This window comes from Passer montanus, unplaced genomic scaffold (assembly GCF_014805655.1).
Source record: "Passer montanus isolate IOZ18808 unplaced genomic scaffold, ASM1480565v1 scaffold4, whole genome shotgun sequence".
Taxonomy (NCBI): Eukaryota; Metazoa; Chordata; class Aves; order Passeriformes; family Passeridae; genus Passer; species Passer montanus.
Window position 1 is genome coordinate 7,265,339 of NW_024368818.1, and position 27,434 is coordinate 7,292,772.

At 38.1% G+C, this 27,434-nt stretch overlaps 1 protein-coding gene across 1 annotated transcript in view; it reads left to right on the forward strand.

The window, feature by feature from the left end:
* The window catches only part of GUCY1A2 (guanylate cyclase 1 soluble subunit alpha 2), a 137,362-nt gene that overhangs the window by 88,871 nt on the left and 21,057 nt on the right, over positions 1 to 27,434 (forward strand). The window contains exon 6 of the mRNA XM_039718384.1: positions 5,333 to 5,476. Coding sequence (XP_039574318.1) covers positions 5,333 to 5,476 — 144 coding nt within the window. The remainder of the gene's footprint in view (positions 1 to 5,332; positions 5,477 to 27,434) is intronic.

Below are 27,434 nucleotides of genomic sequence, written 5' to 3' on the forward strand. Positions count from 1 at the left end.
TTTAATGTAGGTTTTCTTCCTGAAAAAAGACAGCAACTTTTGAATATTCAGACCCATTTTTGGTAGGTATTAAATTTTGATTGTAAACAAAGAAGTCTGATTGATATGAGTAGAATTTTACCCATTAAAAACACACAAACTGCACTCAGACTTATTTGTGACTCTTACCTGAAAAAAATAATAGTGAGTACTCCATTATAATAGTTCTAATACAAATTGTATATTAGGTTTTCACAGGAAACCTGCTGAGAGGGACAGGACTAAAACTAGAGCCAGTTCTCCCTCCAGCTACTTCTTTCAATGTATTTAATATTTTTGATTGCAGTAGAAATTTCAGGTTAGAATTGCCACAGAGTGACCCCGCAATTATATTTTTTATATTTATTTCCATGGTGTGCTTTGAAAAAGGTTCTGAGTAGGACTCATTAGAATTGAATGTTTGAATTCCTGAGTATTGTAGGTGAAAAATCTTCAGCCTGCCATTTCAGGTTTCACGTACAAAATGGTATCTCTGCCCCATGTATGTCATGCTGTGAAATGAAGTTTGACACTTCAGTTCTTTCGTTACCTCTACAAGTTCAGAAAGTTAATGACTGGTGCATATTCATGAATTCAGGATGAAGGATGCAAAGCAGGGGTGTTACTTCAGTGCACCACATTTTCCATTAAAAACTGTCACTGGAACAGTACCCTGACTTTATATCTAGGACTATAATTTGGCTAAAACTTCCAGTTTCTCAGTTTAATAGCAAGACACAACACGAGGTTTAGCTACTGATAGTTGGAAGAGAGCTGTTGGAGCTGCCCAGGGATCAGATTACTAATCTCTTTTCTCTGGACACTTTAGAATTTGAGGAATTACATTCTGACTTCAGTGCTACCAAATTGATCTGCAAATCATATTCCATCTCAAACGGTTATGAATTAAGGATAAATGACTGTAAGACAATTACTGTAGGGTTCACCCTCTGTGAAAATTACTGTTCATATCTAAAGCAGACATACAGTATCTACGGAGGACTAACAGAAGCTGGCTATAAAGAAAATGACTTCTTGAAGGCAGAAGGTGCTTGCTTCCTGCTGCAATTGCCTGCATTATCACTCTTCAGTATTCAGCAGTGTTGGGATAACTGTCTAAAAAGTTTTCCTGAACTGTAGAGTACACACAACCACTTCAACAAATTTTTTAACTTTAATATAGGATTTTTTGAGGGCCTGCCTGGAAAACATTTGGACAGTTCAGTGACTTGAGAGTTACAGAAGGCTTTAGAGGAGGCTTTTGAATAGCAGTGTAAGTAGCTGCAGTGTTTCCTGGATTCTTCATTTGTTAATTGAGAATAAAAATTATATTATGCAGTTTTTAGAAATTTGTCTAATTTTGAAATCCAAGTTCAACTTCTCTTTTATGGTACTGTGTATTAATTCCCAATTAATGTAAACTCCAGTGAAGCTGGCTATGGTAAGTGTAAATCAGTGAAAAGGGATGAAAAGTTCGTAACAGTAGGCCAGGCAATGAGTATCTAGAACTATTAGGAGCAGTAAGAAACTATAATTTAACTAGAAAAAATATATACTAAGTCTTATTAATGGTAAACTGTTGATCACATGCAAAAACAGCTTTAATATTCAGAACGGAATATATTTCATTTTTTTTAAAGAAGCAGGATAAGGCATTCCAGTCTTAAAAGACTGAAAGCAAAATATCTTTTCCTGCATATGTGTCTAGGAAGAATATAAAAATAGAATATACTACCACTAATACATCTTAACAGTCACATTACAAAGTCAAAAACTCAGAATCTAGTTTATCACATGGTAGAGATTTCCTCTGGAGTTTTATTGCTTTATATCATCTCGAAGAGTATGAAATAGATCTGAGTGCAGCAATTTTTAGACACTTTGAGTAGTGCCTGCCTTTTAATCATATTGATTGAATATTTATGGGGTAAGTTGCTCTCTGGTGAGCACAGCTTCGGGATCTTCCCAGATGATACTTTGAAGCAAGCTATAAGCAGTACTCTGTATTTCTATTCCAATTGCTACTCCTCAGCTGAGACAAGAGAAATTCCCTTCTTCCCTGTGTGCATCTGATTCATTCAAGAGCCCAGGCTGAAATTCTGAAGTGTGATGTGTCACTCTTATTGCAGTCTCTATTTTAATGTCCTCATATACCCTTGTGAAGTTGAGTGAAGCCAAGTGAAGATTCTGCATCTCGGTCAGGGCAATCCGCAGTATTAATACACACTGGTGGATGAATGGATTGAGAACATCCCTCTGAAGAAGGACTTGGGAATCGTGGTAGATGAAAAATTAGACATGAGCCAGCAATATGTACTTGCAGCCAAAGACAGCCACCCATACTCTGGGATGCATCAAAAAAAAAGTGACCAGCAGGTCAAGGCAGGTGATTCCTGCTCTGCTCTGGTGAGACCCCACCTGCAGTACTGCATCCAGCTCTGGTGTCCTAAGCAAAAAAAGGACATGGATCTCTTGGAGGGAGTCCAGAGGAGGGCCACAAAAATGACCAGAGGACTGGAGCACCTCTTCTCTGAAGACAGGCTGAGAGAGTTGGGTTGTTCCACCAAGAAGAGAGATCTTGTAGTGACCTTTGATGTATAAATGGGGCTTATAAGAAAGATGGAGGGAGACATTTTACCAAGGCCTGTTGACAACAGTCATTGGTTATGAACCAAAAGTGACTGTATGTGATATAAGGAAGAAATTCTTCACAATGAAGGTGTTGAGACACTGAAACAGGCTGCCCAGAGGAGCTGTGGATGTCCCATCCCTGGAAGTGTTCAAGACCAGGTTGGATGGGGCTTTGTACAGCCTGGTCTAGTGGAAGGTGTCTCTGTCCATGGCAGGAGAGCTGAAATGAGATAATCTTGAAATGTCCTAACCAAAACCATTCTATGATTTTATGACTTCACTCAAGTGGACCAAATGAAAATGCCATGGACAATCTGAATTAGAAGAACTCCTGGAACTTTCAGAAGATTGGTCAAATCTGATTTTGAAGAAGGATGGAACCAAGGTTAAAGTTTGGTGAAGGTACTCATAATAAAAATTTCAGCTTAAATGCTTAGCTAGGGAAAATCCTAGAAGTGACTGAAAACAGGGTTAAAGAATGATAAATTTTTAGACAGGCCTGTCAGTACTCATCACATCCAGTTTAAACTACCAGGTCAGTATAAGTGGTCATAGTCCTTCCCCTGCTTCTCCAGTATTGCTGTCAGATGAACTCCACAGGAACAAGCACTTTAAAGAGTAATGGCATTATTATAGTTTTATTTTTATATAAAGATTAATATGAGGCAGATTCTGTCCCATTTTTCTGGTAGAACAGTACATTCAGTGTGTGGAATTTAGCTGTTAAATAACAGCTATGGAAATTTCCAAGGGGGAAGAAGCTAACAAAATAAGCAGTTTTGTCTGAACACTGCAGGAACAGTATATGATCCCACATCTATGCAACCAACTTTAGTGGAAAAGCAATTCTGAAATTAGGTCATTCAACAAGGAGCAGAATTTGTATTTAATTTTTGTATTTGACATCATAGACTCAGCTCTTTCTGTAGTAACCCCTTTGAGTCTATTCCTACTGGTGTTTATTCATGATTTTAAAGAATGACAATGGGTTTCTGCTAATGCTTCCTTCCAATTTAGAGCATTTTTAAACATCTATTTCTTCCAGACTGTCCTTTCAATTTGTAATACTTCTTCTCACTGATTGTTTTTTTCTTTTTGCCCAGTTTGTACATTTTTCACCAGCCATTGATATATTCTTGCCCATACATTTATCTTTGGAAAAACAAACTCCTAAACTGCAGGGCATTGGTCGTGTCTGCTTCTTGTGGATAGACATCCTGAGATATGGCAAACAGGCCGACAGCAGTATTGATTGCTCCTACATATTTTGTTTTATGTACAAGTACTATTAGGAGCTTTCAGAGATGTTGAAGGAGCTCCAATGGCTGTCTCAGCTCAAGAGAAACCCTCAGCTTCTTATCTATATTTACATCCTCCTGTACAATTAGCCAGAAGGGTTAAGTTGGCAATCTTCACAATGGGCTTGCAGCAGATTAAGTTTGGTGGTGGGTAGTATTTGCTCATCCTGTTCTAAGTTCATGCTCTGAGTACATTTACATGTGATGCTTACTATTTCAGGTACTGTTTGTATTGAGATACTATTTCCAGTTTATCAAGACTGGAAATTAATCTGAGAAGATCCAGGCCTACTACTTAGATTAGATTAGATTCTTAGATTCTCTGTAGAGAGAAGAATCAGCTATATTTATTCTCTGAATAACTTCTTTCTCAGTGCCTGCTTTCTTCTCACCCTAGTCTTTGCTGATGCATTTTCTGGCATTCCTGTAGTGTTGTGTGCAGGGTGAAAGCTAGATTAGTTATGTCACAAAACCTAAACTAATCCTTGACGTCTGCTTGGGCTCATGTTAATGGATTTTGTATAAGAATGTTACAGATGTGTGGGCAAACAGACTGCAAAACACAATGCTGTAAATAAAGCTGCAGGCCTTGAGGGCTGCAGTGTTTCTCAGGCTGCCTTTATCGAGAGCCAGAGGGCTTCTGCAATTTATTTTGCTCCCACTTCCTCCTGGGGGCCAGCTCTTTTTAAAGCAAATCAGGATAAGAGAGCAGTAAGGCCTGCCTGGATAGACCAGAGGGGTCTGTTGGTCTACCCTCATGCCTGCAGGTAGGGAATGCAGAGTAAGACAGCCTGCATGGTAGACAGAGACATCAATTTTTATTTGAAAAGGAGGGACAAAGGTGCAGGCAGGAGTCTGTAGCAATGGCATCTATTTGTAAATTATACCAGGAAGAGCTATCCGCTAATGAGAAGTTAGATAGTCTTCACTGATTTTTATGGTGATGTTTTGCTTTTTCTAGTTCTCTTCCTGATATAATTTTCTAGCATATCAAATGCTAATTATGAATTATAATTATGTGGCACTACTATTACCCAACAGCAAACTCAGCCAGGATCTTATGAAATGAAGCTGCAAGTGATTTCTCATTTAGGAAAATGCAATTTTCTGTGTTTCTGCTGTGGGAGAATGTTGTCGTATCTCAGCTAATGCCGTACACTGTTCTAGACAATCTTTGGTTATTAGGTGATAAACCACTGTGCTGTTGCTTGTGGGTTTTCACTGTACCTGTTTGCAGACTCAGGTAATTATGCTCTTTTGTCTAATTGCTTATTTATGGATGTTTTGCTCACATGTTTTAAGCACTGCTATTTGATTGCAGCCCTAATGGCAGGGTTCCTCTCTCATTATCACACCATAACACCGCGTTTGTCTGATTGCTGCAGGTGGAAACAATAGGTGATGCGTACTGCGTTGCAGCAGGGCTCCATAAGAAAAGCCTTAGTCATGCCAAAGCCATTGCCCTGATGGCACTGAAGATGATGGAGCTTTCAGAAGAGGTTCTCACTCCAGATGGAAGCCCGATTAAGGTAACCCCTTTGCTCTTTTTTCTCAGCTAGTCAGTGGTACACGACCTGCTTCATTTCCTTGTGTTTTGTACCAGAGAGTTGACACCTGCATCACTGTGTCTGCAGCTCTGATGGCCACAGGCCTCTTCTCCAAATCAGTATAAACCTGCATAAAAGAAGAATCTGGGGACTGCCTGCTCTTTCTCACTGTTAATGTGCTTCCTTCCCATGCTATGCTGTTTCCATCCCCTACTTTGGTACGGGGGAAAAAAAAACATGTGTCCTTTTGTAACATTTTAGAGTTCCTCTGCTGTTATTCTTCTTTTGGTCCTATACCAACATATTCAAAAGAATATCATCCTGAAAAAATATGTTGGACTATGCATCTTGAAGAAAATTCTGTTAAAGCTTCGTATGAACATTCATTGAACACAAAATAAGCATTAGAAGACTGAAGTTACCAGAAGATATATAATTTTCAGTTTTGATATAAAACTATTTCAAACACATGTTAATTTAATTCTACTAAAATATATATTTTTTGATTGATTTTATTTGCTTTTCCAATAACTGTAGACAATTATATCTGCTAACTACCCTGGTATGTGCTGGAAGAGCTGTCTTCCAGAGCCTCTTCATATTTTCACTTTCGAGTCATTGTTTCAATTGTAGGGTAATTTTGAAGGTGTATGTTTTACTCCAAGACTTTCTTTTTGTGACTGTTCTCATTACCACACATTATTTTTCACAAAATTCTTCTTATTTTCACTGTCTGCATAAGAAAACCTGTAAAAGAAAGACATGAAGACATTGCAGAGGAAATAGGTGTATAATAAAATTGGAAATAACCAAATATTTTCAAAAAGTGCTAATAAACCTCCTTTGGAATTCAGAAGAAAAAAAGTTTATCATACTTAAACTGAAAGTAGAGGTACTGAGAAGCTTATAATAATTTCTTCTTCAGTTTTAGGTGTAATAGATTTCAGGGCAGGAGGGATGGTGATATTGTAGAATGTTGTTACCGTTGTACCTCACCTGGAAGCTGTGCTTAAAAATGAAGCTTATCTTTCATAGAAGCATATTCTGATTTGTTTTAAAGTTTATTAAGATTAGGGTTCCTCTCATGTGGATATATTTACCCTGTAAACTACTGCACTTAAGGACTTTTGGAGAAGTCTACTTTAGTTTGTCCTAATTTAGATGTCTGCTCTAGGATGAGATGAATCATTCCCTAAAAATGTGTGCTTTTTCAGTTGTCTGTAAGGGAGATCTATGTACTTAACCTAAATGTGGATGTCTGTTCTGTGGGCTTCTACACTCTGTCACATGAGTCCTCCTACAAGTGGCAAGGAATGCATAGTTTTTCCTCGTGGCTCTGTCAATGATCATCACATTTAAGAATATACTCATTTCTAAATTCAGTTGGCATGACTTTTGCCTTCCAGACAATTGGCAAGAGTGATCCCTATTTTTGTTAGTCAGCAGTTTTTCACTTAAAAAAAAAAAAAGGAAGGGGCCTATTGTGCCATTAGCAAATATTCCATGTGCATTAAAATGTCTTAAAGCAGCATCAGGGGAAGTTCAGATTGGATTTAAGGAAGATGTGGTCAAGCACAGGTTTTCAGGAAAGTGGTCATGGCCCAAGCCTGTATATGTTTAAGTGCAAGCTCTTAAATATTTGGCTTAACTTTTAGGTTGCCCTGTGTGAAGGTTTATGGAATAGATGTATTTTCTAAATTACTTCGATGGATGTATTTTGTTGTCATCTCAAGGCTGAATTCACCAGAATGCAAGGATTTACTTTTTGTGGTTCTTGAAATGTTCATCCCTGTGATAGCAGTGAATATCTTATTAAGTGACACTTCAAGTCTCAAAAAGTTAGGATGAAAAAGTAAATGAATACATTTTAAAAAATTACCATATCACATAAACAGGAATTTAGGATAAGATTTTCACCTATCTAGTACATTAGTAGATGACGAAATGAGGCTTGTTATCTGGGTACACTGTAATCATATGAAGGTGTTCATTGTAGTGATCACAAAAATAACTTCTTTGTAGAACCATGTAGACTTCATGAAAAATCTGCCCCTGAGAGCAATGCTAGTGTGGGCAGTGAGCAGTGATGTGTTGGAACCCTGGATGCTGAGAATTTTAAACTTTCTGTGCTGAAAGGCAATGTGTTGGAGCCCTGGATGCTGAGAATTTTAAACTTTCTGTGCTGAAAGGCACAGACCCACAAGAGAGCACTGCATTTCACCTGAGGCTGTGGAGAAGGCTTCCAAAATTGATTAATAGCACTGGGATTAAAGGTGTGTAGTTAGTTAAAAGTGTATAATATCTCAGGGTGGAAAACCTAGAGTTTGGGGTTTTAGAATATAGAAATATGACGATGCAGTTTTTAGGATGGAGGCAGGTTGTTCATCTTCTTCCTTCTTCATGGGTTTGGGTGATGTTTTGTAACTGGGGAGAAAAGTCCTCATTCATTTAACCCAATAACTTATCCCTTCGAGGGATAAGTTATTGGGTTAAAAGGGAAAATAATCTAGGTGGCATTTCTTAATTGGACAGTTTAGTCTTAAAAGACCTTGTAACAAGAGATAGTTAGCCATTTTGTGTCTTGCTAATGAAAGGCTGCAGAACTCGTGGTTGTGAGGCTGTTTCACTGATAAGAAACAATAAACACCTGAGTCCAAACATGAACTACCGTCTCAAGTGCCTTCAGTCCTGACCTCGACAGAGGCAAAAAAAACAAGCAGAGAACCCACATGATGGACCTCAGGATGGTGGCCAGGTGTACAAAGCAGGTCTGGTTTGTATCGAGGTGATCTCCCTGCTCTGAGTCAGAGTCATAGCACGCTGATGAGAGCACCGTGGTGTGCAGCTGACACCTCCTCAGGCATTCAGCACTTCCAGCAGAGCCAGAGGCAGCACAAGTGCATGAGCAGGATGGGGACTCTGTGCCAGCACTCCTCATACCTGTGTGAGCAGCCTGGGATTCGAAGGGTAATGAGGAACTGTTATTTTGCAGAAAGAGAGAGCGAGCTGTATTATAGCAGAACACACAAATCCTATCATCAGTGTTGTAACACAGCCTGCCTTCTTAGAAATAAATATTTGTGACAGAAAATGGGCTGATCATTCCCCTGTGAGTGATGGAGGAGGCTTCAGGTCCCTTTGTGATTTTTTTAGACTCAGTTCTACTAGAGGCAAAATCCCATTACTTTAGAATGAGCTAAGGCCTTAGTACAAAAGAGGGACTTTTGCTTCAGTCACTGCATGTAGAATTTGATATACGTTTTTATCCTTTCAGCATAAAATTTTACTTTGGAAGCATTCCTTTGATTTATATTCTGTACAGCTATTTATATGTAGTAATTTATGACTTTAGTCTGAAAATATTGATTTAAAATTGCCTCCTACATTTAAGTGAGTGTTACTTGAGTATAGGATGTGCTTCATACGTTACTACTTTTTTTTAGATAAAGTGGAATTACATTAATTTTAATAGCTAGAGATAATACTGTAAGAGGAATTCTCCAGGGCACTGACTTTCAGTGAAAGGTTGCAGTGCAGATATGGAATTCCTAGAGAATATTATTACTTGGATAACTTTTTATCATGCTTCAAAGCTTCCTAATTAATCAATGTGTAGTGTATATCCAAAGAAAGAGAAAGACCTCCTTTTCAGTTTTTTTTCAAAAGGGCTGCTGTGGCAGAACATACCTAGTTTCCACTAATGAGATTTCCCAAGAGAAAATTACCTGCTGTTTTTGTGGTGTATGAAGGTTTATGTAATAGGGTCATGAAGAGATAAGAACTGGAAATTCAGAGGAAAAGTAAACGATTTACATGAAGCTGCTGAAATTAACTACAGTTATTTAGATTAATTGTGTGCAGGTGTTCTTGTCTAAAACATAATGGTTGAGCCCTACCACAGCAATTCAAAACGCATTGCAAGATGTTTTTCTACAGCAGAAAAATGTCATCTGTATTTGAAATTATTTATCTTACCATAACATGAGAATTATACCCGTAAATACTGTAATCCCAAGCCGAAGCAAATACATGGCCCTACCTTTCTTTTTGCTCATTTTCTAATGACTAGTTTGTGAAATACTCTAAACAGAGTAGTGCAGAACATTTCTAGCTGATACTGGCTTCAATGTGATTAATTTATTCTCAGGTCAGGTAGATGGGACCTTGCATTTGCATGGCACATAATCTGGTACTTGGCTCAGTTATTTCTTTATTATCTCTTGGAGCTTCTAACCTTCAGATGTACATTGCCAAAGCTATTTTATTATTGGATTTGTAGGCTGCACTCAAGCAGTGTAGGCATTAACATCATCTAATTTCAAACACTGACAGTGTGAACAGGTATGGCTAAACTTGTTATTGTAGTTCCCTCTTAAATGAAGAGGGTAAATTTAGTCTGTATTCATCTGAAATGCTTGCAGTGTCTACTGTATAATGAAATATATGAATTAATATTTGTCAGGTAGGTCCTGCCTCAAGAGTGAACAGGTTAATGACTTCTCAGGATGGATGATCCCATTGGAAAGAGCTGAACTGAAACAGAGGTTCACAACTTTGATCAGTCACAGCTTTTCCATTTGAATTTTAGATGTGATCCAGATTTTCTGTGCTTCAACTTTCCATGTATAGGTGAGAAATAAAGCTTTATGGGTAGAATCATTAGTTTAGCATGTCTAAGATGTATGAGCTTACAGCCATGCAGCTGCATTAATTTTGGTTTATGTTGTCTATTTAAATACCTGTGATTGTGATGACTGAAACAATGAAAGCCTGAATTTGATAAAACTCTAATCTCTGCTTGCCAATGGTAATTTTGACTAGCATGAACTCAGACTTGTCAATAAGAGCACAGAAGTGCCAAAAGAGCTCTGTAGAGTGTAATGATTTATGGCCGCAGTGAGTAACACACTTTTCTAAATAACATGGACAGGAGCAATGAATTTTGGAGTGCATACCATCTTTCCCTGGTTCATTAAGTATTCCCCATTATATTTCAGTGATATGCCATTTGGGTCCAGGACCCACGTAAGAAGTGCCAACATTTATTTGTATAAATGGGATTTCTATTTTTTTTAAGTGAAGGGGCCATTCCCAAAAACAATGAGACAACAATGCAGGTGTTGTCTCTGTAATCCTTATCGGTGTTTCTTGCCTTGCTATTACTCAGGTTGTGGTGTGCTGGTTTTATAACAATTTAATGGTTCTATCCAAATGCACATCTTTAGGTGAGAGCTGCAGGTGTTGTCTCTGTAATCCTTACCGGTGTTTCTTGCCTTGCTTATTATTTAGGTTGTGATGTGCTGGTTTTATAACAATTTAATGGTTCTATCCAAATGCACATCTTTAGGTAAGCAGCAAAAGGTTGTCTGGTTTGTTTTAAGTTGTGAAGGGCTGAGTGCTGATGCAGGCACTCAGCCCTGTGTGAAAAGCTGCTGCGATCCTGCGATGCTCCTTGCTCCATCTGTGGTCTCCTAGCAACTTTGCCTTGTACCTAATGTCTACATCACTCTCTGGAAGGTATATAAAATCCTACTTCAGCCTGCAGAACTGGAAATTAGAAATATCCTTGTGTTTAAAGAAAAAATCAGAAACAGTTCCACAAAATAAACCTTTGCAATAAGAGACTTTCCAGAGCCTGTAGTTTCACAGGTTTACCAGCATTAGAGCATCACGACAGTTTTGGGGAGCATTCAGAGCTGTATGTCAGGGAAGCTTGGTACTTTTTCTTGACAGCATTGCTTGGGAGATGGTGAGACAAAGTCAGCCCTGGTGATGATTCCCTGGACGTGGGAGAGTTCATGATTGCACTTCCTCAGTTTGGCCCAGTGCCTTTGGAAATGTAAAACGAGAGGAGCTGATTGAAGCACATTTCCCCAGGAATGTGGGAAATTGCAAGTTTTGTTAGACTACTCTAAGGGAAAATTCACTTTCCTCAGCCCTCCAGTCATTTTTACTCGACTGCTTCCTTTTGTGTGATTTTAATAATGATCTTTAAAAGCCCCAAGCCACCCCCATTACTTGCAACTTCTTTTCTTTTGAAGGGACTTTGTCAAATACAGTCGTATGTTGTACCCACTGTAGGACAGTGTTACTGCATGCGTTGCAGTAACAGGGCAAAGTGGGGTTTATATGAATAGTGGGTGCACAGCAGCAGCTTTGTGTAAGAAAGTGGTCTGAAAAATTAGACTGGCACTTAGTCTGCTGAAGAGGGAAGGTTCCCAAAAGGTTGTTAATTTTTTCAGATGGCACATTCTTTCAGATGGAACATTTTAGTTCTTAGGTAGATTTTCAAAGTTATGAGGACTTGATTCTGCACAACATAAGGATCAGCCTGCCCAGGCAAGGGTGTGATATTGGGATTGGCAACCTAGTGTAAGCCAAACTTGAGTAAACTAGAAAGCTAGGGAGATTTTTTTTTTTAAATGACTGCTGGGAGAGAGATCTAAAAGACAAGCATGGAGCTAATTAATAACGTGAGGATCAGCTGAGAAGAGGTTTTGGCGTTAGACCTGGCCATTCTCCTCTCAGGCTATGTGTTATCTGACATTTCATTTCTGGCAAGTAGGAAGCACAAGTGCCTTTCTATCTCTACTTGACCCTGTGGCAGAGATAAAACATGCTTGTAGAAACCAGGGTGGTTACCCAGGGCACCTTGTGACCTTTCCCACTGTTATTAGTTCACAGTGATTACTACGTGTTCACAGCTCTTTGACTCACAGTATGTAGATCTAGCTGTTCATGGGAACACCTCTGTGATTCAGTCATACTTCTGTTCCTTAAGGGAGACTAAACCTTGTTGCGATGGCTGCACCTAGCTTGTAGCTTTGTCCGGTGCCTCACGGTGAGCAGGTACTTTCATTTCCTTCTCTAGGTGCTATAACTACGTGCACAGGGAAAACCAGCAAGGATTTCAAGGTTTAGATCCCTGCGGGGAGCACAGGATATGCAGCTGGGTTGTGGGGTTAGCTTTAAGGTCACGGTGTGACATCTCTCACGGTTCAGCAGTCATTCCAGGCACAAACGCCTCCAACTAACACTCCGGATGTCTGGCTAGTAGTAGAAATGGTTGGGAATTTTCCACAGAAAACACTTTTTGGCTGAGAACACTTTATGATAAAAATAAAGTACTGGGCATATCTACCAGCTTTTGTTAAATTGCTGATCAAAACTCACTTCAGAGTACTAAATACCAATAGTTACTGGGACAATGACCTGGGGGGGAAAAAACCCCAGAACTTTAAAAGAGTAAAGCATTAAACTTGTAGTCTTTATGAGGAAAAAGAGCTCTGCATTCTCATTTATCTAGGATGGAAGGTATCCTATGATGCAGTTTTGCCCCTGGGCTTGGGTTGGGACATTTTTTGCAGCTGCCAGAACTTCACATTCTGGCTTTGACTGTTACAGTCAGTGGAGGACTCCATGCTGAAGCTGAAATGTTCTGTTGTTATTATTGTACATTGACTCTTTATTCAGACAAAACCAAGCAATAATTACAATAGAAATGCAGCCCTCCAGGTGAATAAATAATTAAATCTGTGGTGCGTACAGCATTTGAAAAGGTTGATATTGTTGCATCTTTATGAAGGGAAGAGTAGACAAAAATCTAAATTTAGAATTGCAGCATGTACAATGATGTTATGTGTTTCTATATAATAGAGATATAAAATTTGAAATAATTCATGAATATTTAAAGAATTGGGCTAGGGAATCCAGGGTAGTGGAGTGCTGAAATTTTATTTCTCCTAAGTCCTAAATATATGTTCTCTTTTTCCATTGGTATGTTTCCTGTCATGTAAAAATTAAAAAGTCTGGTTTCCACTATACTACAAGAGTATTTTTTCTTATCTCCTGAGATAAGAAGAGATGAAAAACATTACACAAAAGTTGAAAAAAGTAGTGATATGAGAATTCACAAACCTGCAAGAGCTCACAGAAGAGAAGCAGTAATACACTGAGAAACACCAGAGACTATGCATAAAGATAGTGCTTGATTGGCTTTTATGCAGTAAGCATGACCAGAAAATGCTAGCCTTGAATTGCTACCTCGCTGGGTTAATAGGCACAGGTGATCCCAGAGGTCTCAGAAGGAGATGCAGAGATGAAAATGCCATGCCCTTTAAAGCTGTAGAGGTGGTTGCTACCTCAGTGTCTGTTTCCAGCTGCTGAGATGCTGTCAGGAAGCTGCTGCCCTGTGCTGCATTGCTCGAACATCTGCCTCTCCCTTCAGTGACTGAGCTGTCAGCCCCTGCTTTGTGCTCTGCCTGCTTGAAAATAAGGAAGCCTATTCTGTCCAGTGGTGATGATATTTATTTGCTGTTGTAATCTCAGTTATGTACATTGTCTTTTATAAACTGGATGATACATTGCTTTGGAACTACCATTGATTCACTGATACCCAGTTTCTGTGTCTTCCAAGGGTCCCAACAGTTTAGTCACCTAACCCAAATGGTTTTCTTTATCTGGAGTCACAGTGTGCCATAAATGTTATGTTTTGGCAGTGAATAGGGTAACTCTACTTCATCCTTTGGTCTGACCCTCCTCTAGAAGAAAGAGATGGTATTATACCTGCAGCAGCCTTTCAGTGTGCAAAAGCAACACATCCTCCTGGATAATGCAGCTTGTCATCTGGGCTAGATGACAGTGCTAACATAGCTCCTTCTTTCATCCAGATGCAGCCTGGAGAAAAAGATTTAAGAAAGAACCTTGTCCCATCTACTCCTTCCCCTCTATCCCTTGTCTGCTACTGTATGAGTAGTTTTGGATAAGGTGCAGCTGGAAATACAAAAAGTAAAAAAAAAAAAAACCCACAAAAATTCAGCTGAGCTGCCTGCAGTGTTTTATACTGTATGGCTTCTGTTACACATTTGAAGGGTGTTGATCTCCTGTCCACAACCTATTAGTTCTCTTGTCCCTTTAATGTAATTTTTCCGGGAGGATTATCTCACTGGTAGAAAGAGGCAAAGCCTTTTTACATTGCAAGGAAGATCACCTCAGTTTTCCTTTTCTTTCCTGACCCTGATTACAAGCAGAGCCTTGCCTTGAGTCCCAGAGGAGCTGCCTGTGGGTTGTCTCATGGAAATCAGTGTCTTTGTCAGCCCCACTGGGCAATCCTGTAGAAATGTTAACCTTTATGCATTGGCTCGATACTCTGGCATCCACAGCTACAGCATTTTTAGGAGCAGCTGGCAGCATCTGTTCTGCAAGTTTAAGAAGAAGAAAGTGCATTTGTTAATGGCAGTTCACTGCTTGGCTTCCCCCATTCTCTCCAACATGCACAGTTCAGAGAGGAAAAGTCAAAGTCTGCAGTTTTAAGCACCAGTTAAAAAACCCTGTGGCTTAACTGTTGTCATTATTCTGAGCTAAACAGTGAGTCACTGCACTGTGCTATATTTGAGTGAACGGTTCAGATGAGGGGTGGGTGCTGGAGGCTTGTACTTGGCCTTCTGTTTGGAGCTGACAAGTTCAGCAACATTGTTCAGCAGTTTCAGAATAGTTTAGTTCCCTGAGGAAGAATGCATTTCCTGTCATAAATAAATCCATAAACTAAATGTTTCATGGTATTTCAGCTTCCTTTCATATGAGACATAGAGCATTTTGGAAAAAATGCCAGTACTTCCAAGGGATTTGCAACTGCCTTTTTTGTTTAAATACCTTCTTTAAATCTAAACTAGGTAAAAGTAATTCAATGCAAATAATCCTCTTCAGAGACTTTATGTTGAATAATTTGAACATTTTTTTGAGCATAAACATCTCCATATTTATATTGGATTCTGATTTTGCTTTAGTATTTTAAAAAGAGAGGAGAAGAGAAGCAAAAATATTAGTTTTGAATGAAGGAGGAGGGAAAACAAGGCTCAGATAATCGGAGGATGTTCAGTCCTACTATGTGACCTATTTGATTGCATCAATAAAAAGAAAGGGGAAAGTAGTATAAGGAAAAGTGGATTAGAATGTACAAGGATTTCTCCACCTGGCAGAGCTTGGAGGGGTTGAAGTGATCCTTATCCTAAAGGAAAACATGATTTTTGAAGCTTTGATGCTTCATTCCAGGAAAAGAATCAACCCTGAGAAGGAAGATGGGAAGAGATACATTTCTGAGATCTCATCTTACCCTCCTGCAAAATCTCCATGCCATAAAGCAAAAGCTCTGGATAATTTCTTACTGAGATATAGTTTTCCTAGATGAATTAGACAATTATTGACATTTAGCTAAATATTCTAATAATTTCACCATTATTTTAATATCTAAAATGACAAAAACTGATTAGAATGAAGTTATCAAAAATCACAAAATCATAGAACATCTTTAAGGTTGGAAAGGATTTCACAAGATCAGCTGATTCAACTTTTTGTGCCCAGATGACATTATTTACCACCCTGTCCAATGACAGCTTGAACACCTCCACTGATGGGGTCTTCACCACATCCCTGGGGATGTTGTTCCGGTGATTGATTGTTCTCACAAAAAATTATTGCTTATGATGAGATGAAGCCTCTCCAGGTGCAAGTTGTACCTGTCACCTCTTGTCATGTCCACGTGTCCTCTGTGACTTTCTGTCTTATTTGTACCTGCCCTTGAAGTACTGGAATCCTGTGATGAGTTTCTTCCCTTAGGTGTCTCTTCTGCAGGGAGAAAAGGCCCCACTCCTTCAGGCTTCCCTCACAGGGCAGGCTCTCCAGCCTCATGATCATCTTTGCGGTTTTCCTTTGGACACTCCAGTTTGTCTGTGTCTTTGCTGAGCAGAGGGGCCAGCTGGGCACGGTGCCCTGGTGCAGCCTGACAAAGGCTGGGCAGAGTGGGATGATGACATCTCCATCCCTGCCACGACGCCCCTGCAAATGCAGCCCAGGATCCAGCGTGCCTTTGCTGCTGCAGCAGTGCAGGACCCTTCTCAGCAAGGCTGCTTCCCAGCCACACAGATCCAGATTTCACTGAGCTCTTTAGTTATTCTGGCCCAGGTAACGTGCTGATAGGTTTACATTGTTAAAATTCAATGTTCGTCTGGGAGACATAAATGTTCTTTACAACAGCGTGTATTTTCACTTTTCTGTAGACATAGTGACACCTCTTACAAAAATTTAAATGGAAAGCGAGTAATTAAATCCCTGTGTGCCTTTCTGAAAATTTGTCTTTTCTATCATCTCTTTAGAATACCTGTTTTTCTTTCTGTGACAACTTACTTTGTAGTAGGTCCATTTGTGCTGCATTTTAAAAAATGGATGAAAAAAATTTGTAAAAATCTTTACCAGAAGAAAAAGAGTCCTAAAAATAGGGAGATTTTTTTAAACTGCCATACAGTTCTTTGGGAAAGGAATTAACTGCTGTTGTTACTGCTTTACTACTGTCATTTCAGCATAGTGGCGCCCACTCTATAGCCACAAACAACACTTTACAGAATTAGAGTTATTGTTTCCTTTGGCAACATCAATATGATTTACTTAAAAGAAGCAGACTTTTACAAAACCTTAAATTGAAGAAGTCTTTTTTTTTCTTGAATGATCTATGACAGTGACAACAAATATATAATATGAAATTGCACATATATTTCCCTGTAATTCCAATAAGTGTTTCTGTGAGATTTTTTAATAAATGCTATGACCTCAAGGTGTTATGATAGTCAGAAAATAATTGAGCTTTGTGATCTGGAAATCAGGCATCTGGGAGCATTTCAAGTAGGACAATGAAAAACACTATACACTCCAAACTTTAAAGTAAATAGTACACTCAAAAATTTGTATTTATAGTCCCTGGTTATAGGACTTTGATCTTTTATTTGTTATTTCAGTTTGCATCTGTGTATATTTTTTCATCTTTCCCAGTTGACAGGCCATCTTGCTTATAATGTTTTGAAAATGTGATCACCTCACAGCACACTGGTTGCTTGAGCTTAGAGAACAGCTTCATTGTTCAGATGTCTTTTTGACCAAAATGCCTATTTATTTAGTCAAATATGCTCCAGTGTTATAGATAATTTCAAACCTGGTTTAGCTAACTACACATTTGTAAATGTAAGTGCTTTGGGAGCTGAGCTCAGGTCCTTTTATTTGAGTAGAAAATCTTTTGCATTTAGCTGCCTTTGTTCAGACTTGGATTTTCTGAGGAGAAACTGTCATTTCTGACCATCATTTCACAGATACTGAAAGAGATATGAGTATAGAAAGAGTGAACAGTTTCTTCGCTATGTTACAAGTCTATTTGTCTTCAAGAATTTGCTCATGGTGATTATTCTTAGCTTATATTTACCAAGACAACATGAAAATTAGTGACCCTTTTCCTATATAAACTGTGAAACACTAATTTAATTTCATTACATGCTAATTTTAGCATGGGCAAGGTATTTTTTGTAGGATGCAGACTGTTTCATTATTTCTAACTCCAAAATATCAGTCTCCTTTCACTTTGAGTAATGACTTTTTCAAAGATAAAATTAAAGATGACATGGAGTTCAAACTTAGGGGGTTTATTTCTGTATGTGTTTATCACAAAACTTCACATCTCTTAGAAAACTATTTGATGTTCAAATTTACAGTCTCACTTTTCTTAAACTTCAGTGAGAAAAAAGCACTATTGCATCCTGTTTGGCTCTCCCTGGAATCTTTTCTCTATCATAACTAGGAAAAAAATCTTCAAAGGCTGCAGTGAGTCCTTCACTTAACCCCATTTGTCTCCAGGGTACCATCCATTGCATACTGGGCTCTCTGTTATGTCTGCTTCCAAGGCCACAGTACTGGGCTAGATGCTCTTTTGGTCTGATTCAGTACAGTTGTTCTTACATTCTTATCTAATTTATTGCCTGTTCTTAGTCACAGATCTCTGCAGCTAAATGTCAACTCCTTTTTCTGAAGGACTGACATATTTAATAGCAAGGATAGCTCAGATTACAAAAGCAACAAAAATTCTGTCTGCTATGACTGAGATCATGGTATGTGTTTCAGTGTGGTTACCCTACAGATTTTTATAGAATAGAATCATGGAATTATGGAATTGTTTTGGTAGGGAAAGACCTTTAAGATCATCAAGTCCAACCATTATCCCAGCACTGCCAAGTCCACCACTAGACCATGTCTTTGTGGTTTGTTTATACATTCCCATTTCCTCCTCAACAGACTCATAAGAAGCTTATGAAATTGCTAGTCATAAAAATATTGAGGACACTATAACATTATTCTTCTGTTCTCAGAGCTTTCATTACTTTTGAACATTTGCCAAAGAATTTTTAGCCTTTTTGTTTTTCATGAGCTCTTCCTTGATGTTTGCCATTTGTTGCATTGTGTATATTGGATACCTAAATTATGTGATGTTCTGCTCTCTGGACAGAAGAAAAGCTTTTGAGACATGAGAATGAATGGCAAATAGCTAAATAATAAAGCCTACTCTTGTTCACACACGAAGGCTATTGTTTACAGGAGATGAGATTAATTTTGCTAAGATCTGTTCCCTTGTGAACACATTGAATAAGTTTTTTGGTCTGGCTGTTGATGACTAAAAAGAAATGAACAGCCATTCAGAATCAGTGTGATTGTTTGCAAATGTACCTTTTGCAGAATGGAGAAAGGCTGTTCCCGCAGCAGAACTATCTCTCCAGTTATGTCTTTGCAAATTTGGGGAGCCACACTCTACAAACAGCAATCTATAAGACAGTCCAGTTTCCAGTCTGGTTTTCAGTGGGGCTAAGCATTGCCCCACTATCCACTACCACAGTGGGTAGTGGTAGTGTAGGGTTCCCCTTCCCTTCACTTAGAAGTGTGAGGTAGGTGCATGTCATGCTTGTTGCTGGTTTTGACAGTTCTGTAATAAGAGCCACCTGGAGTTTATTTTTTTAATTTGTTTTTTGGTGAAATATTTTGCTCATATTAAACCAAGCTTTATTGTCAATGCATTATTTTATGGATTTTTTAAATAGATTAAGATTTCTGGTAAGACAAAAAGTTATTAAGAGTAGCCAGTGTTTAAGGGGAGTGGGGAAAACCAAGCTTAGCCTTTAAGGCTTACATTAGAAAAAGGTGAATGTCCCACACTCCATATGAGGGAGTACCATTAAGCCCCAAATAGAGTAATGGCTGTTCTTGAGCCTGCCATTGTTTTGTCATTTCAGTTTTGTTTCTCAGAAAAGATGTTTAAAAAATGCAATGTGTATGAAACTGAATGTTTTTTCTTGCTAACCCTAACAGCAAGAATCATCAATGCACAGCCCACATAACACTAATATTAAAATGAAATCTAAGCTTTAAACAATGTTTTGCAAGAGGACTCAAAAAGTATTTTTGAGAATTTAGAAAGTGAGAAATAAATACATGTTTTAGAATCTCTTGTATGCTTAGTGGGCATCTGAATCCCAACAAATTACGTTGTAAATGCCTGTTTGGAGCTATGACCAAATTGCACCAGATGACTGCTTTTAGTTTGGTCTTCTGAAGATCAGAAAGCCATATGGAACCCCAATGGCTTCCTGAAAGTTCTCCTGTGTATACATTCCTTCTGTCCTCCACAGAAATGGAAAAGGAACAAAAAGCCAATAGAAAAAACAACTCTGAACAGCAAATCTGCATGCATAAGAGCTGAAAAGCAAGTTTACAGGCTGTAGAGAGGACTGAAATTTGTGGAATTTTCTGAGAGGCCCGTAATACCAGTTTTTCTGTTGCTTTCTTTCCAAGAACACCAGCAAAGAGCAAATATTAGCTGGAATTGTGGCTTCCTCAGTAGGATGTTTGTCCATGCATATGTGAATATGGGGTTGCCCTCTATGTAAAGCATTTACTTGAATGTACTCTGTTTGCAAACATTGCTAAGCCCATCTCCTGATGTGTCTTCGACTCTCATGACAGTGTTATGAATAATCCAGATGCAACTATTTCCTGAGCGTATTGACAATTTAGTTGGACAAGGTTCCAAAATGACAGTGTGACTCGTATTCTCTCATTAGTTTGGATTAACAGAACTTGATACCTTAATAGCCCAGTGCTATTGGAAGAATTAAAGTTTTCCCATGGATACTGTGACACATCTGGAGTTATTACAGGTGCATGAAAAACAGATGTGCATATTTTTCTGTTACTGCCATGTTTCACTCTGGGCTTAGTATACCAAAACTTAGCTGTCACTGGACCCCTTGCTCCAGGCTCCTCCCCTTCTGTTTCTTTTGTCTTGTCTTGAATTTTGCTTTTTAGTAATTTTCTATAAGTGAGATTCTTCTTTGCTCTGTGTGGTTATGCTCAGACATATTAGTTATGGCCTTTAGGGTTTGGTAGCTACAGCATTTAGGATCACTGTGGCTTAGTATGGATGAACATGCATTGTTGTCCCTGCCACGAATGCCTTGGGGAAAGTCTGTGTTTTATCTTGTGTCACAGCCTTAACTGCCACAGGTCTCTCTTCCCTTCCCAATTGCTGTTCTCCTTAAACCCAGGCATCCTGAGCATCCCACAGCGTACTGTCCGCTCACCAGCTTGTCCTACACCGCCTTTGACCCAAATCCTTTGCCAGGCATCTTTTGAGTCAGTGGGAGTTCACTAACAAGGTTTGAACAGTGCTCTGTGTATACTCCAGATCTGCTGCAGCGTGCTGTCAGCTGTGGGTGTCAGCACAGGGCTAACTGGGTGGAAAAGCAGGGAGCTAAATCATGTGCTTTGATGCTACCTTCTGTTTTAAACTCTCTAGGACTGCACTGAGGTGGCATCAGAAGCACCACTTGTGACCTCCACAGAAATGGCACATTTTCAAAACCGTTACTTTCAGAAATCATTTCTGGGGAGGGTTTCCAGATGTCTCCAGGTTGAGCAGAACTGATTCCATTCTTATGAAAAATATTTAAAAATTCATTGTAGGCTAATTGTATAATGAATTACTTTATTTAAATAAAATCAAGGATATGTAGAGGGAAAAAGGAACTCGAATTGTGGAGTTAGAGATTAGGTTTATCATCACCTTGTACTTACAGCCAGGAGGGCAGACCAAGGAAAGGGGGGATGCACTCAAGTAAGCTGCCATCAATTAGTGCCTGAATAAAGGTTACAGCAAAGCCTGCCTTCAGTCCCATGAACATTTGAGGAATCCACTCAGCGCATAGCTGTGAAAAATCTGCTGCAAAGAAAGATGGCCAGAAATATGCTGGAACTCAGGGACAGGCAAATATCAGAGTTTCCTGTTCTGGTTTGCTCCAGTTAGTTTGTGCAGCCATAACAATCTAGTGAGAACATCACAGAATGTGGAACCTTCCAGCAGAAGGTGATGTGTTCTTACCTTGGAAGACTCAGAGGTGGTTGGAAGCAAGGAAGGCTGGAAAGCTATTACTCTTCATTTGTCATGTTCTGACAATGTTTTATGGGTGTAGAGCACTGCCATGGTTTGTGTCAGGACAGTCCTCCTTGGACTGACCCAGCAGCAGTGCTGTGATTCTATGGCTGTATTGGGTCCAATCTGAACAAGGTTATCTTAACACTGCTTGGAGTCTATGTGCCTCACTGAAATGTGCAGTGCAGGTTATAGCTTTAAAGGTGTTCCAGATTTATAAATAGCCTTTCTTAGTGTGGCAGAAATTAGAGATACAAAGAATTTGTGTTTGCTTGGCAACATTTCCCCATGATTAATGTGGAAGTGTACTTTCTTATTAGCAGGTTCTTCACATATAAGCATAATTTGTAAAAAAATCTTCATGTCTGTTGAGATACATTGTTCTATGATTTAGACAGATGTGAATAAAATGCACACTTTAGAGGAGATCTGCTTCTGTTTGCTCAAATTTGCATATTAAATTCAGCTGCATGAATTTGGATGGTTTTTGATTTGAAGAAAGCTTCTATTTATTTCTATAGAAAATAATGGATTTATTTCAGAGAAAAGGAAAAGAGTTTTCATTACTCTTCCCACAATTCTACCATAGGGAATGGTGTCTTTGGAAAATGTAGTCTGAACATTATTCATCTTTCCCATGGGGATTACTGGAAGTAAATTAGGATTCTCTGAATTTGCTTACAAACCAAGATCAATTTCTAAGTAACACGAAATGAAGAAAAATTGTGGTGATTTATCAGACCCAGTCCACTGTAGTAGCTGCTTTATAATGAGCTTTGAGACACACCATAATGTAGTCTTTTGTTGCAAGTATCTTTTGTACACACACTGCCTACCTTTTATGAACTAATTGGAATTTAACATGCTACAGCTTTGAAGTATATGAAGCCAAACCCTTAATGTGGGAAGCTTCTGGGATTGAAACACTTTTGCAATGAGAAATCTTAAATATGTTTTGACTAATTTCATTCAAGGATCATCTACATCATTTTTATGTAAGTGAATCTCTTAATTTCATGTGCCTTACCACTCTAATTAAAATTTACATTTCAGTCCTTATAACATTTCTAAGAGAGCTATAACATTTTTACTTGGTAATATATTTATTGTTATAGAATGTCAGTCACTGATTAGAATTTTAGCAATTAAATTTTTAAATTAATGATCACAGATTTGAAAGGTCAGTGTAACTTAGTTCGTTTTGCTGTTGCCCCTGTCACTCATGGCACAATAATTGTTCCAGCTCTTCAAGTAGATAAGTGCAACAGAAAATGATAGTTGGATTAATGGAGTTGGTGCTGAGTGCCTTGCATCTACACTTGATGTTTTTGAGATTTTTACTTGAAGTGATTTTGTTCCTCATACTAAATGTCTCTACCATACTAAATGCCTCCAGAGATCTGAAATATCAAATGTTGATTTACAAGCTGATATGCCCATAAAAGTTTGTCTGAGCTTTGGTGTACATCTTGAGAAGAGCTACTGCTTTACTTTCCTTTAACAGGGTTCTACTTCATGCAGAACAAACCATTTTGTAAAGTGAAGCAATGTAGAGTAAATAGGAGCAGTTGGGGCAGGTGCTTCAAAACCACGTAGAATGGTTTAAAAGCACAACCACTATGTTGTACTTTGGAGGTTGCTGCCCTTTAGTGAGGTGGTTCTTCCTGTCATTCTCATGGAGGCCGAATGTGCAACTGCCAAAGTATTTCCTGTGAAAGGGTTTGTTTTGATAGTTATCCGCAGGAAGCTTAGCTGTGATCATCTGTGACGAGGAGCAGACCAATGCCAAAATAACATGACTAGATATGATTGCCGTGTATTAACAGAACTGACAGTGCATCATATAAAAGGATGACTGTCTAAAAACTTATGTTTTCTAAAACTAATGTTTTCTGTCAAGCTTACACTGTTTTGCTATTCATGGTGTGTGCTTGATACTTCAAAGTATGTTGTTGACATTGGATCATCGATCATTGTATGATTATTACAAAATGAAAGTTAAATATCTGAGTTTATAGCATGAATAAAATTGGTTCAACACTGCTGCTGTCTACTTTTTTTTTAGTTTTAGTAAAATTCTAAAGACAATGTGAACCAAGTTACGCAATTTCTCTTTGAGCTGAAATTCAAAATTCTGGTTTTTAAGTGGTTTCAGAACATTAAAAAATATTTCTCCCACCCCATCTGTTCTTAAGGATGACAGGAAAACAGACTTTGCTGCAGTTATTTGAAACCCTCAAATGTAACACCACTTTTTAATTAGTTGTCCTTCTATGCAGTATGATGTTAGAGTTAAAAAAGATGTACATATGTTAATGCATCCTGTCCATCTTCCTGTCAACATCCTCACAATGTGTTTTCCAGTGTTTCAGTAGTGCCATAATGAAATGGTTAGCTTAGCACATTTATCTCAAAAACATATTACTGTCATACAGTATAGTCTATTTAGGCCTAAATAAGCTGGATATTCACCTATGTCTTCATTTAAATTGTTTATTTCTAGTTGTGTCCCCATGTGTCCCTCTTTGATATTAGCATCTTGCACATACTGGTAGATGATTATCACGCTTCCCCTATTGAGTAATAATTAGCCAAGCTGTAAGCATTTACAGATTTTTAGTTTCCCTCTAATTAAATCCTTTCTGAAGAGATTGTTGATCTTTTCAGAAATCACAGCTGTTGACAGAACCTAGGTTTTAATTTAATAGGCTTGGTGAGTTGACTAGAATTATGTAGGAAGGAACTATAGGTATCAGATGATGTTCATAACCCCAGATTACTTCTTTCATGTGACAAGATTGCATGCTATCTGAAGTTCATTTTAATCTTCACTCACAATTTCCCAGCCTTCTCTCTTTAATTGTGTGTTTTTAATTCAGAGTCTATTTCTAGATGCATTCAGTTTGCAGGATCTGTTTACTTGCATTGTTGTGTTGTTTATTGCAGATCATTAACAAATACAATAAATAAAAATAAGTTATGCTGAATTTTATTTATTACACACAACGTTGAGTGAGATTTCTTCTACTTTATTTCATTTATCCACAAATTTCAACTCAAGTTAAATACAAATAAAAATTATCAAATTTTCATGATTTAATATTCACAGACACACTTCCTCTCAGACACACTGATAAAGAACAAGGCACCAGAAAATAAAGGAATTCTTTTAGTGAAAACACATTCTGCATCAATTGGGAGGAAAGGAGTAAAGAACAAGACTTAGAACTAAGGGACTTGTCAAAAAAGGTTGCACCAAGAGAGATTCTTCGCCCACTTCTTGGCTGAAGAATTTGACTGGAAAAGTTTCAAATAAAGCATAATCAGTTGGGAGAAACAGCAGGAAAGAAGCAAGCAATGAGAATGCTGGATAAGCAAAATCCAGGGCTGCCCCTCAGCAGCCAAATGCACTCAGTTAGTGTCATTAAAGGTTGGCTGGAGAGCAGTGACAAACAAGAAGTTATAGATATGCCATACGATCATCTTCTACTGCCTCCCAAACTAGATTAGTTTTACATTTTCAAAAGAACATGCAATGATAATTGAGATTTAAAGTCTCTGGCTTTCTTTTCTGGTCTTACACAAAAAATAGCATAAATATGCTTAAATTGTGGTCTATATGTTCATGGATTATGGAAATTGAAATTAATTGATAAAAGCTGGTGAAGATGGGCAGAGATAATCTTGGCTAAGCATACTAATGTTTAATTTTTTGCAATTGCAAAATGCATAACCTACAGAAAAGGAAATACTATAACATATTCATTAATATTGCTATTTTTTATAGAAATTACAAGCCAAAAATAACGGTATGTGTTGCCATGCTTTGTTCTTTGTCAGTGTGTCTCTGTGAGAGGGATGAGTGTTAGGCACAGTGGGAGAGATCATTGAATGAAATGAAGGAAAGTTATTAGACTGAACATTGAAATCTTTCCTTCCCATAAGTGATTCACCTTCATCTGAGAGCAATTAGTCTCTGTTTGGGTTTTGTCATATTCTTGACATCATCAGGCCTTCATTTGCTGATTTTTTGAATAAGATCAAAATCTTTCTAGTCATGAAAGCACCAGAACATGCAAATTTATCCTGAATGGTCTTTAAATTGTAGTGCAGTAAAGAGTTTTCTCTGAAGCAATTTAAACAAACAGTGAAATAGTATCTCATTCTTATTCATGGTACATCTGGTGTTCAATAACGATCAGATATTGCTTGTAGATTTCCACCTTGAATCTAGGAATGGAAAATGTTACATTTTGTATGAGCTGCAGAGTGATTTTTCATATATTTCATTAACCATTTTATTTACAAGTGTCCTTTTCTAAACCTAGATTTTCAGTGAAGGTAACAGAGCTGTACAGAATACTCTTGAGTTCTGATCCTAGCTTTTGTTATGGTTTGTTTTGTGGTGTCAAGAAAGCTTGATTGACTTGCTGAAGCGCTGTCAATACAGGAATCAGGAGACTCACTAAATGCTTAGATAATTTGCTACAATCCTCAGTTCAGTGCAAACCAGCTGCCTTTCTCTTTGTGCTAATTCCCTTTGTTGTATGAAGAAGTTATTCACAACTGTCTGGATTTGCCTGTCTGAAAGACTTCAGAAAAATCATTTTATGTGAATGTGTATTTTGAACTCACTGAGGAAGGATTTCACTTTCCCTGCAAAGATCTGCGGCTTTGTGATGGTGAAGTACAAAGGCGATAAGGAGTATTAATAAACCCCTTCCCAATTATAGCCATGGTGAAGTCTCTTAGTCTCTTGTTTATAGGATCCATACAGTCACAGACCCTCATTTCCCTCTGTATGCAATCGCCACTGCCAGCTGTGGAGGTTTGCTCCAGGCATAAGAGTTGGGTAAATTTTTCAAAAATCATTGTCATCATCTTACATTGTCTTGTGTTCAGTCTATAGAAATTGCAGTTCTTAAAGTCAAACTGGTGAACAAGCAAAGGAACACAGCAGCATTATCATTTTAAAGTGAGGTGCTTAATTATTATCTAATACAGTGAGCTGTTCAAACATTGGCACTTATAAGGTATAAAATATCTGTATGTCCCAGCTGTCATATGGAAACTTTACTTTACAGGCATATTTATATTTATTTTTTATTTGAGCTTGAGAACAAGTTGTTATGTTGCGCATTTAGTATTCAAATCTCTATGATGGTAGCAGTGCCTTATGTTTCTTCACAAGGAAGCAAACTATATTCTAGCTATTAAAGCCTGCAATTCTATGTAATCTTTATGCACAGCTTGGGGTTTCTTTAGCCTTTTATCTTTTATGTGGTCATTCCTTGACTTAGTTTTTCAAAAGAGGGCATAAATTGACTTGTTTCAGGTATTTCTATCACAGAGTCACAGAATCACACAGAGTCATTTATGTTGGAAAAGACCTCTTGGATTGTTGAGTCCATCCAGCCTTTGGCTGATCACCACCTTGTCAACATGACTGTAGCACTAAGTGCAACATCCAGTCATTTCTTGAACAATTTAATTGGCTGTATTGTTAGACTGAGAAGTGCTGAAGGCAGCAGTCTGTCTGCTTTTCCCAATTTAAGAACAGGTACATTTTTAAAGCCTGAGCCACTGATTTTTTTTTTTTCTTTTGTCATGTATACAGTGTTCATATGGAGCAGGGAGTTTAATAATTTT